Raw genomic sequence first — 14,681 nt, 5'->3', positions numbered from 1 at the left:
TTACTATTGTCGAAGCTTATGTTTTGTTGATCTAAACTTGATATTAGAATTTAAAAAAATGCTCTATAATATTTGATGGCACCATCGAGAGTTTTACATTCCAACATGTTTTTACCCATTCAATGTCATTGTAAGCTGTGTTCTCATAAAAAACATGAATCACCTGTACGGTCATTCATCAAATAATTGGGTGGACATTTTAATTTGAAACTAACAAAGAACATCCGAAATATTACCTAGCAACAAATATTTATGGTCAATTGTTTTTTTCAAAAATGGTGCGCGGGTTGTTTTCTTAATAAAAAACGCATTTTGCTGACTTGAGTCAATTCGTCAACAGAGGGCGCTATATTAGTCGGTCAAATCACAAATTTATCTTATAACAGTATGTAAACTATGAATACTAAACATTGTATCAACTTAGAACCAAATCGGCCAATTATGTCACAGAAATGACTACAGGCACACTAGCACCTAGCCACTAGTCGGCCATTTTGAGTGGAAACACACACAGAATGGATTGGCATCAATAAGTCAATAAACACAATCTTTATGCCAAGAATTAGACACATTAAAAAAACTGTTTTTTGTGGACTAGTTGTGTTCACTGCTACAAAAGTCATTATGACTGATATAAATGTATAACAGGAAGTTATTTCTGGTCAAATCCTCAGAGCAGACAGACGTACATACATGCAGATAGAATAACATTTAATAAAGAATTAGCTCAAGTAGGAATGTTTCAAGACGAGTGTTCAATCACTAATTATGTCAAACTATATTGTTAGGAGCGTTTTGATCAATGCAAGGATGTTGGGAAAAGTTACTAATTAACGAGTTTATAATTTAACATTTGAACTTATTATAAAGCGGGAGGGTCGTCACCTGCAAACGGGGGGGAATTGAGTCCCAAGCAACGATAACAATTAACACACGCAAAAAACGTAAAAACGCTTGTTTGTAAACAATGACACGCTATGGCCATCTGACGCATGCGCAGGTGACGATTCTCCCGCTTTAAGTTATCCATGATATGATAAATATAAAGTTACCTGAATGTCATCCAATCAACAGTCAAGCACATCCATAGGGGCGGAACAAAAAAACATTCCAGCATTGAATCACAAACTCCCGTTCTAAATTAAATGCTTATTCACTAATATATTGTCAGGTCATTCTATATTTCGTGAGTCATTTTCAAAAGTATGCGCACACTAACCAAGTCAAAAGAAGTCAGCTACATGGCTGAATGAACACATACTCAGCAACCAGGAACCAGACATTACAATGGCAAAGATCTAAATAACAATAGCATAGATATAAAAAAAAATCGTCGTTTGCCAGTTTATTGTAGCAGCATACTTTACGCAACTATTGGCAGACTGGTTGATAAGGAAGTACTGACGCGGCAGTTTGTCTGAATCATCGCTGCACATACTATAGCTCAACAGATTACTATTTCCTCGTCATCACCGTGCCGTCGTCGAATCAAGCGCTGCGTTATCGTTAACTTCACCAGAGACAGAATCAACTGAGACCATACTGTACAGTATATACATATATAAGGTGAGTTTAACTCATAATATAGTGTAGTTTTACCAGCCATGCTACGCATACATGTTTTGTGACCTATGCAAAATTAATATTGCATTTATTTCTAAGTATCCAGTGAGGAAAGTAGTTGTGCGGTGAAAACAATCTAGTTCGTGTAATACTAGTACTATATGTGAACTTATTCCCCTAAACATTATCACAAGGCTTTGAACAAACTTGAATCTACGACGATTTCACACAAAAACTATTTAGTGCTCACAGGTGCACCACTGAGAGAAACAAGAATTAGAATTACTTCGTAAGTCGTTGCTTGGCCCGTTATTGATCATAACTTTATCATTGACTGATGCAGTTAGTACTTCAGCCGAAATATATACTTTACGGATGTTCTACACACAATAAACACTATCAGAATGCTGCATGACAATAGAGGACTTCTGATTACGCCATTGTTGAACCGCTGGTCCTACATTTGTGGCGTTATTGAAAATACATGATCTATTTTTGTAAAACCATTTGACATGGGCTAGTAGAAATATTCATGTAGACATATCTCTTGCTTTATGAGTATGTCTTACGAACAAGTGGTTGGAAACTGTGGCTATATCATGGCGAAAATAAGAATTTGAATGTACATATGCAAATGTTGATTACGCCGCCCAGACTTACAAAGTGAGGATGTTTTTTAATATTTCATTTAAAAAAGTCCATTTGGTAAGATGCAATAACAATCATCTACTCTAAGTAATGTACATACATTGCACCCCTTAAACAACATGTTTTTTTTGTTTGTTTTTCAGGTAAGCACAATATTATGATAATCGATATAATAGTTAGTGCATATTACGACTGTAGATTTATTCATAGTTTTAAATCATTTATATACATGCTGTATTAATTACCGAATTAGATTTGCAAAAGATTTGATATTACGTAGATCTACATGTATGTTGCCTCGATGTCAAAGACAATATAGTTGATTTTAAAGCAGGGGGTCATTACCTGCGCATGCCGTCTTTATTGAGTTACTTGTAATTTAAATAAAAGATATAAAATCTAAGGGACATTTTAATTTTGGTTCTGCGGTGGAATAATCTAATACTAATAGTATAATTGTAAATTGTTATTCTATATTCTAGATCACAGTGTGACAATGACAATGCATATTCTACATTGTAGTTGTGCACTTCTACATTATAGTTGTGCATATGTCGACACGACAGCACTTATGCTCAAACTTGAACAAAAGGAATATATAAACATATTAAAAATTAACAACATGTTAAAATAGTTGCAAAATTCAGATTAAGTTGTCATAAACTGGCGATAGGAAAGTATACACAACCAAAAACACCGGTGGTAAATAATAGTAGATGAAATACACCATTTTATAATATATAAATTATTCAAGGAAAGAAACATACTAGTACTATTCAAAATAATTAAATCAAAAAACAGTAAATTCACAAAATTTGATACCAATTTAAACTCAAATAAAAACACCACAATATTATTTCATTAGTTTCCGTTCGGACCATTAATTTGGATTCGTTCGTTCAGTCTGTCCGTCTGTCCATCCGTACGTACGTCCGGAGCTATATCTCGGACACCCATTGACGGATTTCATTCAAACTTTCCATGAATACAATACATAATGTCTTACATATGCGCATCAAGTTACTTTATGATCGGAGCAAAAATGGCGGCCATTTTGTATTTCTGATACCTAAACGTGTCCGCAGCAGTTTCACGGAGATGACTGGGCCGACTTGGATCAAAGTTGGTATGATGATCATACATATTGGGTTGTAGGTGCACGTCATTTCCCCCCCCCCCCCCGTGATTCGAACAATTATGGCCGACTTGCGGACATCGTGTTTTTCACGGTACCCATGCTACTTTATCTTGAATGCAATGAACGTTTCTGTTTAAATTGTGTACAATGATAGTATACCAAGAGATACATCTGCACCAACATGATTTTTGTGATTCAATTCAATATGGCTGGCCGACGCCCAATTTTCATGTAAAAGCGCTAAGTCGTCATTTTTACATGTCCGGAGCTGTTTCTCATAGATGACTAGGCCGATTTGGATCAAAGTTGGTATGGTGATCATACATATTGGGTTATAGTTGCATGTCATATTTTTTCTGTGATTCAAACTAATATGGCTGACTGGTGGCCATTTTATTTTTCATGATACCCATGCCTACTTTCCCATGAATGCAATGAATATTTCTGTTTAAATTTTGTACAAAGACAGTATACCAATAGATACATCAACATGAACATTATTTTTGTAATTTGATTCAATATGACTGCCCAATGTCAAATTCTCGTGTAAAAGCACTAAATCATATTTTTTACAAATCCATCTCCTATTAATGGTTTCAATCTAATCTCAATGACTTCATCAGCATCAAGTTGATATGTCAGATCACAACATTTTGGACAGGGACTGTGTCATTAACAATGACTTGTTATCATTCTACCTGACATCTTGTAACAGAATTTAAACAAAATAATTGTTATTACAAGTTATTTCAGTTATTATCAGATATCTCATTTTATATTTTATTATTATCGAAACCTTATCGTATTTTCATTAAATTTATTTCAAATGTAACTAATGTAATTTTCCAAACGGCTGGAATAACACATTTTTTATCTTTATATTCATTCTACATTCTAGGTGTGTTCTTCTTTCGCCATTGTTTACTTCTGGGCAGCACATTATGTACGTACTTTGGGCTTTAAACTTGGCAGCAATGACCATGACTGTTATCTCACAGAGTACAACAGGACAGCGGGGAATGACGTCATACCAATATTATTGCAATACATCCACTAGATGCCAGTATACGTTGACATTGCCTGACTGTGGAAATGAAAAAGACTGCAATGGCAAAGATGACCAACCAACGCTTACACAACTTATAGATATCGTAATGCAGCTAAGTAATAAAATTGAACAACTGAATGACCAGATACTGGCACTGAACGATAGATTGACCCAGCATAATGAAAAGATGAGTGAAAGCATACAAAATATCGCCAATGACATAAATCGGTTAAATGTCAAGGGTAAGTTTAAAGCACGTGCGGGAATCAAGTCCCAAGCGACGTTATTAACACATGCTAAAAACGCAAAGATTCATGGGTAGACGCTTGTTTGTAAACAATGACACGCTATGACCATCTGACGCATGCGCACGTGATGATGACTCTCTCGCTTTAAATTTTTGTAACCTTTTCATCACCATTTCCCACTTGTCATTACAAATTCATAAAATAGTTCCGTGTATAGTATTCATTTTCAGAAGATTGGGACAAGCATACCCAAATTATTTGAGTAAAAACTGAAAATTGACTCAAATATTGTTGTTAACTCCAAAATTCTGGTTTATTTCCAGAAATATTGACGAATATAAGAAAAAAGTGCAGAATATAACAGAACGTGTCATGTTTTTATTTTATTTTCTAGATTGTGACTCAATTCTAGATGTCTATGGTAGATACAGTGGAGTATATGAACTAAACCCCATTGGAATGTTACAGCCATTTGATGTGTACTGTGAGATGACCGAGTCTGGTGCATGGACCGTCATACAGCGTAGACAAGACGGATCTGTTGACTTCTATAGAAACTGGGCTGATTATAAAGTAGGATTTGGAAATACCGATGGTGAATACTGGATAGGAAATGACAAAATATATCGATTGACACACCAAGCATCATATAAGTTGAGAATTGACTTAGAAAAGTTTGATGGTAATACTTCATATGCCGAGTATGATACATTCTGGATTGAAAATGAAAACAATAACTACACACTGCATTTGGGACAATATTCAGGCACAGCTGGGGATGCGATGAGGATTTATAAGAATTTAGATGGACAACCATTCAGCACCTACGACAGAGACAATGACATCTTTATCTATAACTGTGCCAGTAGTTGGCGTGGTGCATGGTGGTTCAGAGCATGCGCAAGTTCCCATCTTAACGGGTTATACTTTCCACAAGTAAACAACTACATGGGTATAGTATGGAAAACATGGTATAGTGACACCTTAAAATCAGCAACAATGAAAATACAGAAAACTGATTAACCTGATCAAGCATTTAAATAACTGGCATGAAATCATAACCAATTTATTCCTGATATTGCCCAAAGATCATAACAATTAAAGTGTGAAAATATAGTAAAGGGCCTAAAGCTGTGGTCGTTATAAACGTTTTATAAATATATATTTGTGTAAATCAAAATGAATTTTAGAATTCAAATCGACCAATCCAGAAATTGTGACATCATTGTTAGTTCTAGTTTATATTAATGAGATGATGCAACATTACCCAATAAGCTAACAACTTATTTTGAATATGTGGACGGTAATAGTTGTTGTAAATGTCACGTGATTGCAAGTGTGTACATTATAGGCGTAGTTAGAATTAGCCTCTGAGCCCATGATTATTGAATATCTCAATACAACTTTGCGCCTTTCACTATGTATTTGTCTGTCAGATAATTAATGATTTTGTCATTGTAACTTTATTTTGTTATGGTTTTTTACCTAGTACGAATTATTTTTGTTAATTTTATAGACTAGCCATAGGAATCCATGCTGAGCAATATTTCATAAACGAAAAAAGGATTTGTCAGAATGTTCAAATAATACATGAATCATAAAAAACAATCTTATAAATACACTAAGGTAGAGATGCAGTTTACCTGACAGGTATTTTAATTAGTTAATTAGGAAACCAAGATGACCTCCCTTGTTCACAAAACTATATATTTTCGGAAAGCTTATTGTATGAATTTTAAACTTTTGTTAGTATTTTATTTTTATGGACACTGTAGTTTGAAATATGCACAAAAATGTGCTTTTTTGATCAAAAGTGATTTAAAAAAAATTAGCTTCTAAACCATGCTTCTGTTTCCTGTCAAAATTGGTTTATCAGTACATCTGTTTACTATGAAGAAAGTGCCGTCTTGAAAACTGTCTACCAGTTGTCAATTTTGTAGGGCAGCAACTCAAATTTCACTATTTCAAGTTTATGCATAAATTAACATCCAGGCTAGTTGTCTGTACGATTGCTGTAACACTATTCAACTAAAAACAATGCCCCGACGGCGTTTTGAAGATAAACACATTGTCAATCATTTGTGAAAATTTCAAAACAAAAGGTCGAAGCGTCTAAGGAGCCATTTTTTTTAAAGTTCTGGAATGTGCACTAAAAAGAAGCTGAGATAATTGCTAATTTGCAAAACAATTCACTCAGCAAGAAGTTTGCTAATGCTCATAATTAAAATGGCTGTTACAGTTCCAAATTTAAATGTATTATCGTTTTGTAAAAAGTTAAATACAGTGCATAATATAGAGATCCCATCATTTCTTTTATTCACCATGTTTCTTTTTTATTATTTATGTACAGCCTTGCTAAATCTTGCTAAGCATTCAAATGAAATAATGTTTGCACCTGTTATCTATATTTTAAAATCGTTTTTTGAGTATGTTCCACTATTCACAAATCTACAAAATTTCAACAGTCTATAGCCAAGACTTTTTGGATAATAAAAAGCAAAAAAAAAAAAAAAACATTCACTGCATCTCTACCTTAAATACAAACAAAATATAACTGGTTGTATGTGGCTCAATTTCTTTTTATGTGGACATAATAAAAAAACAGTAAACGTCAAATAAATCTGATGTTAGTTGTAATGGTAGCAAACCACATTAAGAGGAAACAATTTAAGTCCTCATATTCGAATTGCGCATGTCCATTTCGTCATTGTAAGTGTGCGTTCACTACGTTCTATTTCAAGTTGTCTATTTTGGAACAGTGCGGTATTCTCATTTCAGACGTCGGAGTATTTTCACTTCCTGGCAACCATCACAGTGAAAAAAAAGGCCGAAAACTCTCAGAAAACGCTACTTTGGTGTAGTTGTTAAGACTCATTTGAACAGGGTAACAAGATTACCCCTACATGTACAACATTTTATTCATTTGGTTGCTCAGGATTACTTAAAAGTTGAGTTTGTCCTGTTTTTAAATTTTTCACCGGCACCCCGATTAGTGAAAGACACGGTACCATGCTGCGCGTCTTGGCAACATAGAAAGTTATGTCGAGAATATCGTTCGTTTACAGTAGCGAGACATATTTGCTGTAGTCGTGAGTTTGAATTCCGTGCGGAGTGTTTGTAATGTGCGTTTAATTTATATTTAATATTCACTTCAGGTACCACCATATGGTGTATGGAAGAACACTTATAGATGACAAGTAGAGTCTGGGAATGAACGTTTTATCACAGAACATATCCATAATTACCGATATTTTTTAAAAATATTCAATGATGACTTCTGTAATTAAGCTTATACATATTTCCTGAACATTTATCAAAAGTCACGTCTATAAAACTGAACAATGAATGGAATCACAGAAACCACTTTTGAGGGTTAGTCGAATGAATGTTGGATTTATTATTATTCAGCAATTTGACCACATGGTTACATTCATATGCTATAAATTTATAGATAAATATAAACATTTATATATATATGTTTTATTTTCAAATAATGAAATTAACAAAATAATTATAGAAGTGCACCGACACCACCAATACATCCCAATCGCAGAAACAACCAGACAACTGTTAATACCACGGGTTATGTAGAAATTAAACTTGTACACCTAATTATAGAAGCCTCCTTTAAACCTAAATGGTCAGGCCCTGAAAAGTGAGATTATAATGTAAAAGATTTTGGGAAGGTGTAATAACAATATCCCACCCTGATTGCAAATTAGTAGCCCCCTATAGTGGCTCATATTTAACATGATAAGCTAGATAGAAGCAATAATTTAAGTATATGCACTTCGAAGAATAACTATAATTGCTGTTACTCGTTACGTATTTGAATTCACAGGTGGGCATCCTACCAGTATAATTGTCTAAAATCTTGAGGCAAATCTATTTAGGCTTGCCAACGCTCACTCCAGCATCAGTGAAAACAGCACAGACACTTGTTAAATTTGGTGACCAGTTTAATATGATAGAAAACGTGTACAGTCTTCAAATAACCACAATAGACAGAGTGGAGGTCAATACTTAATATACGTGATTCCGGTGTTTCATGATAATGCTTTCAATTAATAATTTCACTTGAAATTAATAATCCTGAAATACGTCCATGTCATAACCTCGTTAAAGTTATTTACATATTGTGTAGTAGTGTGCATGCTTCGAACCCTTTTCCGTATTCCACAACGCATGGGTCATCGCAGTTTGAAGTTTTATGCAAAGTAACGTTCAACATAATCAATGAGGTTTCACCACATCGGTGGTACTGAACGTTGTGTTCGTAATCGTAGCCCACACATAAGCGATGCTACCAGATATATACACAAGCTAACAAGCCATGGCAACCCAGCGACTGCTCAGATAGCAAAAGATTTGTACACACTCCCACTATGTCATATTCTGTAATATGCAAATACAATTCTGGTCCCTCCATAACTCTGGGGAACAACCATGATGTCATCAGCAGTAACATGTTATTTATACTCGCACTCCTTTTTGATAGTAGAGCGCCCTCAACAAGTCAAAATGAACTTTCATTAAAAAGAGCAGTATGGGACAAGAAAGTAAACTTTTAATGAAATTCATAATTTCCTGTATTGAATATATAACTGGAAGATTGTCATGTCATGCATACGGTATTTGTTCTATTAGAAATGAACCTCAGATAAACCAAGAATTGCGTTTATTGTACTCTGGAGCATTGAAAGGCGGCAGTCGTCGTACTGCATCATGTTGGATATGGGACTCATAGCAACGTATACAACGCGTGTAAAATACATTGTTTGTTTACATGAAATTCGAACACATTCTTTAAAATATGATTTGTCCTGACCATAGACACATCTCTGCTCTTGATGTACACGAGATGATTTGACCAACGTTAAGTGGGTCATTGTTCTCCTTAGCATGAGGGCACACATGCCCATATTTGGTAGTGTAATATTTCATTTAAATGCCTCTTAATAGATGTACACATGAAGTTTACATTCACATAAATGGCGATGATTGCAGTCTCAGTGGGACAACAGTCCATATAAATAAGTCAATACCATCACTGGACCACAAAATACGTTGATGTTTCCATTTCAAATGGTGTATCACATGAAAGGGAAGGCATGAAATATATTATCAACTGGAAATCACTTTGCAGCCATGTGCAACATAGGAGGGGCAGTATTTAAGGGAATATCTTCTTTTTAGTTCTAAGATTTTTTTAATGACTGGGAATCGTTTTCCTGAGTACTGTATTTGCTTGATTAGTAGCATATACTCTTCCGTACAAAACAGAGGTGGGTCAAAGGTTAAACTCAACCAATGACCCACCATCTAACAAATGCAGTGATTGGCTTATGTGCACTTTTAACCCTCTGAGCCTTGAAGGCAACTCCATGCACCATCAACAAAATAGTTCCATTTATAGTCCCACAGGAAATTGTTAAGAAAATTTTCAATTTTTTGAATCAAAAACTCGTTTGGTTCAAAATCAAGATTGCTTTCAGTGAAAATTACAGAAAATATGAACTTACACACACCACTGGTTAACGATATTCAACTTTAGTGACAATTGTAATCTCCGGGTGACAAGTTTATGGGTATGTCACAGTCAATATCATCACTGAACCACAAAATACCATGGACATTTTCTTTCTAGGTGTACAACATGAAAGGGAATTTCCAATTGGAAATCAATTAATGGTCTTATGCAATATAGGAATGCAGTTAGTTTGGGAGATGTTATTTAAAGCGCGGTAGTCGTTGCGCTGTGCATGTACAAGATATATGGGTCTCATATAAACAAAGATGGCGACTTTGACTGTTGCGCAGATCAACGAGTACGAACTGAGACGTTTCCAAGCTTCAAATAAGTGATTTTCATGTTATTGGAAGGTATCGAAGGAGTCACCGGCGGTAATCAGTGCAAGTCACGCCCAGGTCAAACCTCATACTTGTGATTTCCCCATTTGAAGAGCGCATTGGATTGTGGGAAAATCATTGTTTATCAACACAAATGTACCGCGCTTTAAGGGAACTTTTCTTTATACCGGTAGTTTTTTTTTATGACTGGGAAATAGTTAATCTGAGTACAGTATTTGCTCTATTAGCAGCATAGATACTTTCATAAAAAACAGAGATGTGTCAATGGTTCAATCTGATTAAGTTTGGGCTTTATTTTGTGAACAATCTTACCCCACTTTGAGTGGTACACAAAATAGGTGCTGGAAGGTTAATAGGGTAAATACAGTATTAAACCCATTGTTCCTGATAATCCAAAGTACACATCCTTGTAACCTAAATAACACAAATTCACAAACTGAGTAGATATAGCAAGGCACTGCTATTTATTAGCACTTAGTATATACACAGCAAAAAATGTACATGAAATTTTAACAACAAAACAACCATTTCATAACCCTTCACCAGCTCCACTGTGAAAAAAGAAAAAAATCAGGAAGGAGACATCAATCTTCTAATTGAAAATCCCCCCCCCCCCCAAAAAAAAAAACAAACAAAAAGAAAATGGTAAAATTATAATTTATAAATCAGTACATATAAATCCACAGCTTCTTGTAGAAAAAAAAGTTTTACGCTGAAAAGTTCAGCAGTAATATGAAGTAAAACGTGAGAACAGAAAACAATCGTGTTTATTGGGGTCTTTCCAAATCCATTGCAGGAACAGTTTTCGGTTTATGCAGAGTTTGTTTCGACGGGTTTAACTAATATATTACATAGCAAGTCCAGTGTCACTCTGATTGGCTGAATGCCAGATGGAATGTATTTCTTATCTGATCAACAGAAGGATATATCATATCAATGGTGGGTTTGGATACAGAATGATTCATGACAAACATACTGTTAATTCGTCTCCAGAAAAGTCTTCCTCCTAATAGTTTTTCGTAATATTAGTGGAAATGAATATGGGTAGAATAAAGTATCATCAAAAAAATCAAAACCATTATAGCACGAAAGAAAAGCAAGATTGTATTCTTTTAATGTCCACAATGGCGCAAATAATTTATGGATAATAAAGAAAAAACACAGTAAATATACAAGAAATGTTTATAGTCAGGGGAGACCTTTAAAAAAACTCTGTAAATACAAGATCACCTCAGTGTGAAAAGGAACACTGCTAAAACTGAGGTTCACACCATCAATCCCACAATGCAACAGAATCACATGGTCATAAAGAATTCATGAGCCACATTGCTGAAGCATTACGATGTTGAAATACATATTTCTTTGATTTGAAGTGAACAAACTGCTTTATCAAATGCCCATGTCATTGGCATATTAGAACTCATGGCTTTTCTAATACAAGAAATAAGGAATATCCAAATTCTGAAAAAATGGCAGTGAGTGGTGGTGCTATTAAGGCCAGACTTTTATTATCCCTTGTTTTGCGAACCCGCCGAATGAACAAGAGCCGAAAATGAAATAAAAATAAAATTTTATTTCAGCGTAATTTCTCGCGTCCGCCAACTTGTACCGGTAAGTGCAAAAAATTGCTAAAAAAAACTTATTTTTATCTTCATTTTTTTTCGCCCGCCGCATAATAAATCCAAGTTGCATTTTCGTGGGAGTGTCATGATCAAAGTACCGAAGTCTCGCGCAGATGAGAAACAAGGTTATACATGGAATAAAATTTCATTTCATCTCTCCGATCAATGATCTCACCCACAATTCTTTGAGAATCACACAAATCTAATGGGAAAAAAAAGCATAAATTTTTTTTTTTTCCGCCCTCCTCAAAAAAATTGCCTTATAAAAAACTCAAGCAACAAGGAATAAAAAAAGTCTGGCCTAACAGTTTCTGAAGTAAACTTCAAGTGTACCAATAGAGGGCGTGCTCTCTCTGCCAATGTATTGTTTTTGGTACAGCCAGACTGACTTGTCAGAGTGAGATTGCCCTCAATTGGGAAGCAGACAAATCAATGCTTGATAATGGGGCAGTATGGAATGGTGCGAGAGTAAAATAATAGACAAGAATCACAGGGAACGGAGAGCAGGGGGAATGAAGGAAACAGAGCTATTTGCAGCATCAATCTTTGAAGAAATTGACACAATGCAGAAGACTATGGGTGATGAATTGTTTGAAAGCGCTGAATGAAGTGATGTTGACATACAACATAGACAACAGATTGGGGAAAAAGTTGTGTTACATAACAAAAACTTTTTCCGCTTGATCTATATCAAATGCTTCCTTTGTTCTTGGACATGTGACCTTCCCATCGTTCTCTGATGCCATGGTTCGTAATGACTGGAAAGAGATAAGAGGAATCACCGTGATGTTGTTTGTTACATAAATGCATAAACAGTGTACAACCAGTAATCCTGGGGTGCAGACATTTCATGATGGCAACCAATCAAAACTTAATAAATATTAAATACTGAATCATATTATTTATCTCGGTGACAATAATTTAAGATGAGTAAATGGATATTATCGGTCCTTCATCCACTATTATTAGTAATATAATTGTAGAGATATTTAACCAATGAACCATCATTTGCTCAGTAGACTACAGGAAATTGCACAAGAATCAATTGTCTTTTTTGTATGCAGATGTTAGATCACACACTTACGAGATGCTTCATAAGGTCTAGGCATTGTGAAATTCACAAGATGCTCCATGTAGCCTAGGCATTGTGACATTTACAAGATACGCCATGTAGCCTAGGCAGTGTTCCATATAGCCTAGTGCTGCATGTAGCCTAGGCAATGTGACATTTACAAAGTGCTGCATGTAGCCTAGGCATTGTGACATTTACAAGATACGCCATGTAGCCTAGGCAGTGTTCCATATAGCCTAGTGCTGCATGTAGCCTAGGCAATGTGACATTTACAAAGTGCTGCATGTAGCCTAGGCATTGTGACATTTACAAAGTGCTGCATGTAGCCTAGGCATTGTGACATTTACAAAGTGCTGCATGTAGCTTAGGCATTGTGACATTTACAAAGTGCTGCATGTAGCCTAGGCATTGTGACATTTACAAAGTGCTGCATGTAGCCTAGGCATTGTGACATTTACAAAGTGCTGCATGTAGCCTAGGCAATGTGACATTTACAAAGTGCTGCATGTAGCCTAGGCATTGTGACATTTACAAAGTGCTGCATGTAGCTTAGGCATTGTGACATTTACAAAGTGCTGCATGTAGCCTAGGCATTGTGACATTTACAAAGTGCTGCATGTAGCCTCGGCAATGTGTCATTTACAAAGTGTTCCATATAGCCTAGGCATTATGACATTTACAAAGTGCTGCATGTAGCCTAGGCATTGTGACATTTACAAAGTGCTGCATGTAGCCTAGGCATTGTGGCATTTACAAAGTGCTGCATGTAGCCTAGGCATTGTGACATTTACAAAGTGCTGCATGTAGCCTAGGCATTGTGACATTTACAAGATACTCCATATAGCCTAGGCATTGTGACATTTACAAAGTGCTGCATGTAGCCTAGGCAATGTGACAATAACAAAGTGCTGCATGTAGCCTAGGCATTGTGACATTTACAAAGTGCTGCATGTAGCTTAGGCATTGTGACATTTACAAAGTGCTGCATGTAGCCTAGGCATTGTGACATTTACAAAGTGCTGCATGTAGCCTCGGCAATGTGTCATTTACAAAGTGTTCCATATAGCCTAGGCATTATGACATTTACAAAGTGCTGCATGTAGCCTAGGCATTGTGACATTTACAAAGTGCTGCATGTAGCCTAGGCATTGTGGCATTTACAAAGTGCTGCATGTAGCCTAGGCATTGTGACATTTACAAAGTGCTGCATGTAGCCTAGGCATTGTGACATTTACAAGATACTCCATATAGCCTAGGCATTGTGACATTTACAAAGTGCTGCATGTAGTCTCGGCAATGTGACATTTACAAAGTGTTCCATATAGCCTAGGCATTGTGACATTTACAAAGTGCTGCATGTAGCCTAGGCATTGTGACATTTACAAAGTGCTGCATGTAGCCTAGGCATTGTGGCATTTACAAAGTGCTGCATGTAGCCTAGGCATTGTGACATTTACAAAGTGGTGCATGT

General features: G+C 35.6%; 2 protein-coding genes across 2 annotated transcripts in view; one reads left to right on the top strand and one right to left on the bottom strand.

Moving 5' to 3' along the window:
* The first annotated feature begins 1,446 nt into the window (after positions 1–1,446).
* LOC100373192 (microfibril-associated glycoprotein 4-like) lies at positions 1,447–5,792 on the top strand. Its single transcript, XM_006824825.2, has 3 exons — positions 1,447–1,566; positions 4,248–4,639; positions 5,040–5,792. Exons 2-3 carry the CDS (start codon positions 4,291–4,293, stop codon positions 5,666–5,668), a joined length of 978 nt encoding a protein of 325 aa, XP_006824888.2. The 5' UTR covers positions 1,447–1,566; positions 4,248–4,290; the 3' UTR covers positions 5,669–5,792.
* A 5,165-nt stretch (positions 5,793–10,957) lies between these two features.
* The window catches only part of LOC100373339 (E3 ubiquitin-protein transferase MAEA-like), a 43,555-nt gene continuing 39,831 nt past the window's right edge, over positions 10,958–14,681 (bottom strand). Inside the window, exon 9 of the mRNA XM_002741349.4 lies at positions 10,958–12,896. Coding sequence (XP_002741395.1) covers positions 12,795–12,896 — 102 coding nt within the window. The 3' untranslated portion in view covers positions 10,958–12,794. The remainder of the gene's footprint in view (positions 12,897–14,681) is intronic.

This window comes from Saccoglossus kowalevskii, chromosome 10 (assembly GCF_978046115.1).
Source record: "Saccoglossus kowalevskii chromosome 10, keSacKowa6.1, whole genome shotgun sequence".
Taxonomy (NCBI): Eukaryota; Metazoa; Hemichordata; class Enteropneusta; family Harrimaniidae; genus Saccoglossus; species Saccoglossus kowalevskii.
This window is presented reverse-complemented; position numbering and strand designations above follow the sequence as displayed.

What these genes read in the sequence shown, in the direction of transcription:
- LOC100373192 (XM_006824825.2), top strand. Translation starts at nt 4,291, where the DNA reads ATGTACGTACTTTGGGCTTTAAACTTGGCAGCAATGACCATGACTGTT. An exon ending in AAATCGGTTAAATGTCAAGG is followed by an intron (nt 4,640 to 5,039) that starts GTAAGTTTAAAG and finishes TTTATTTTCTAG; the next exon opens with ATTGTGACTCAATTCTAGAT.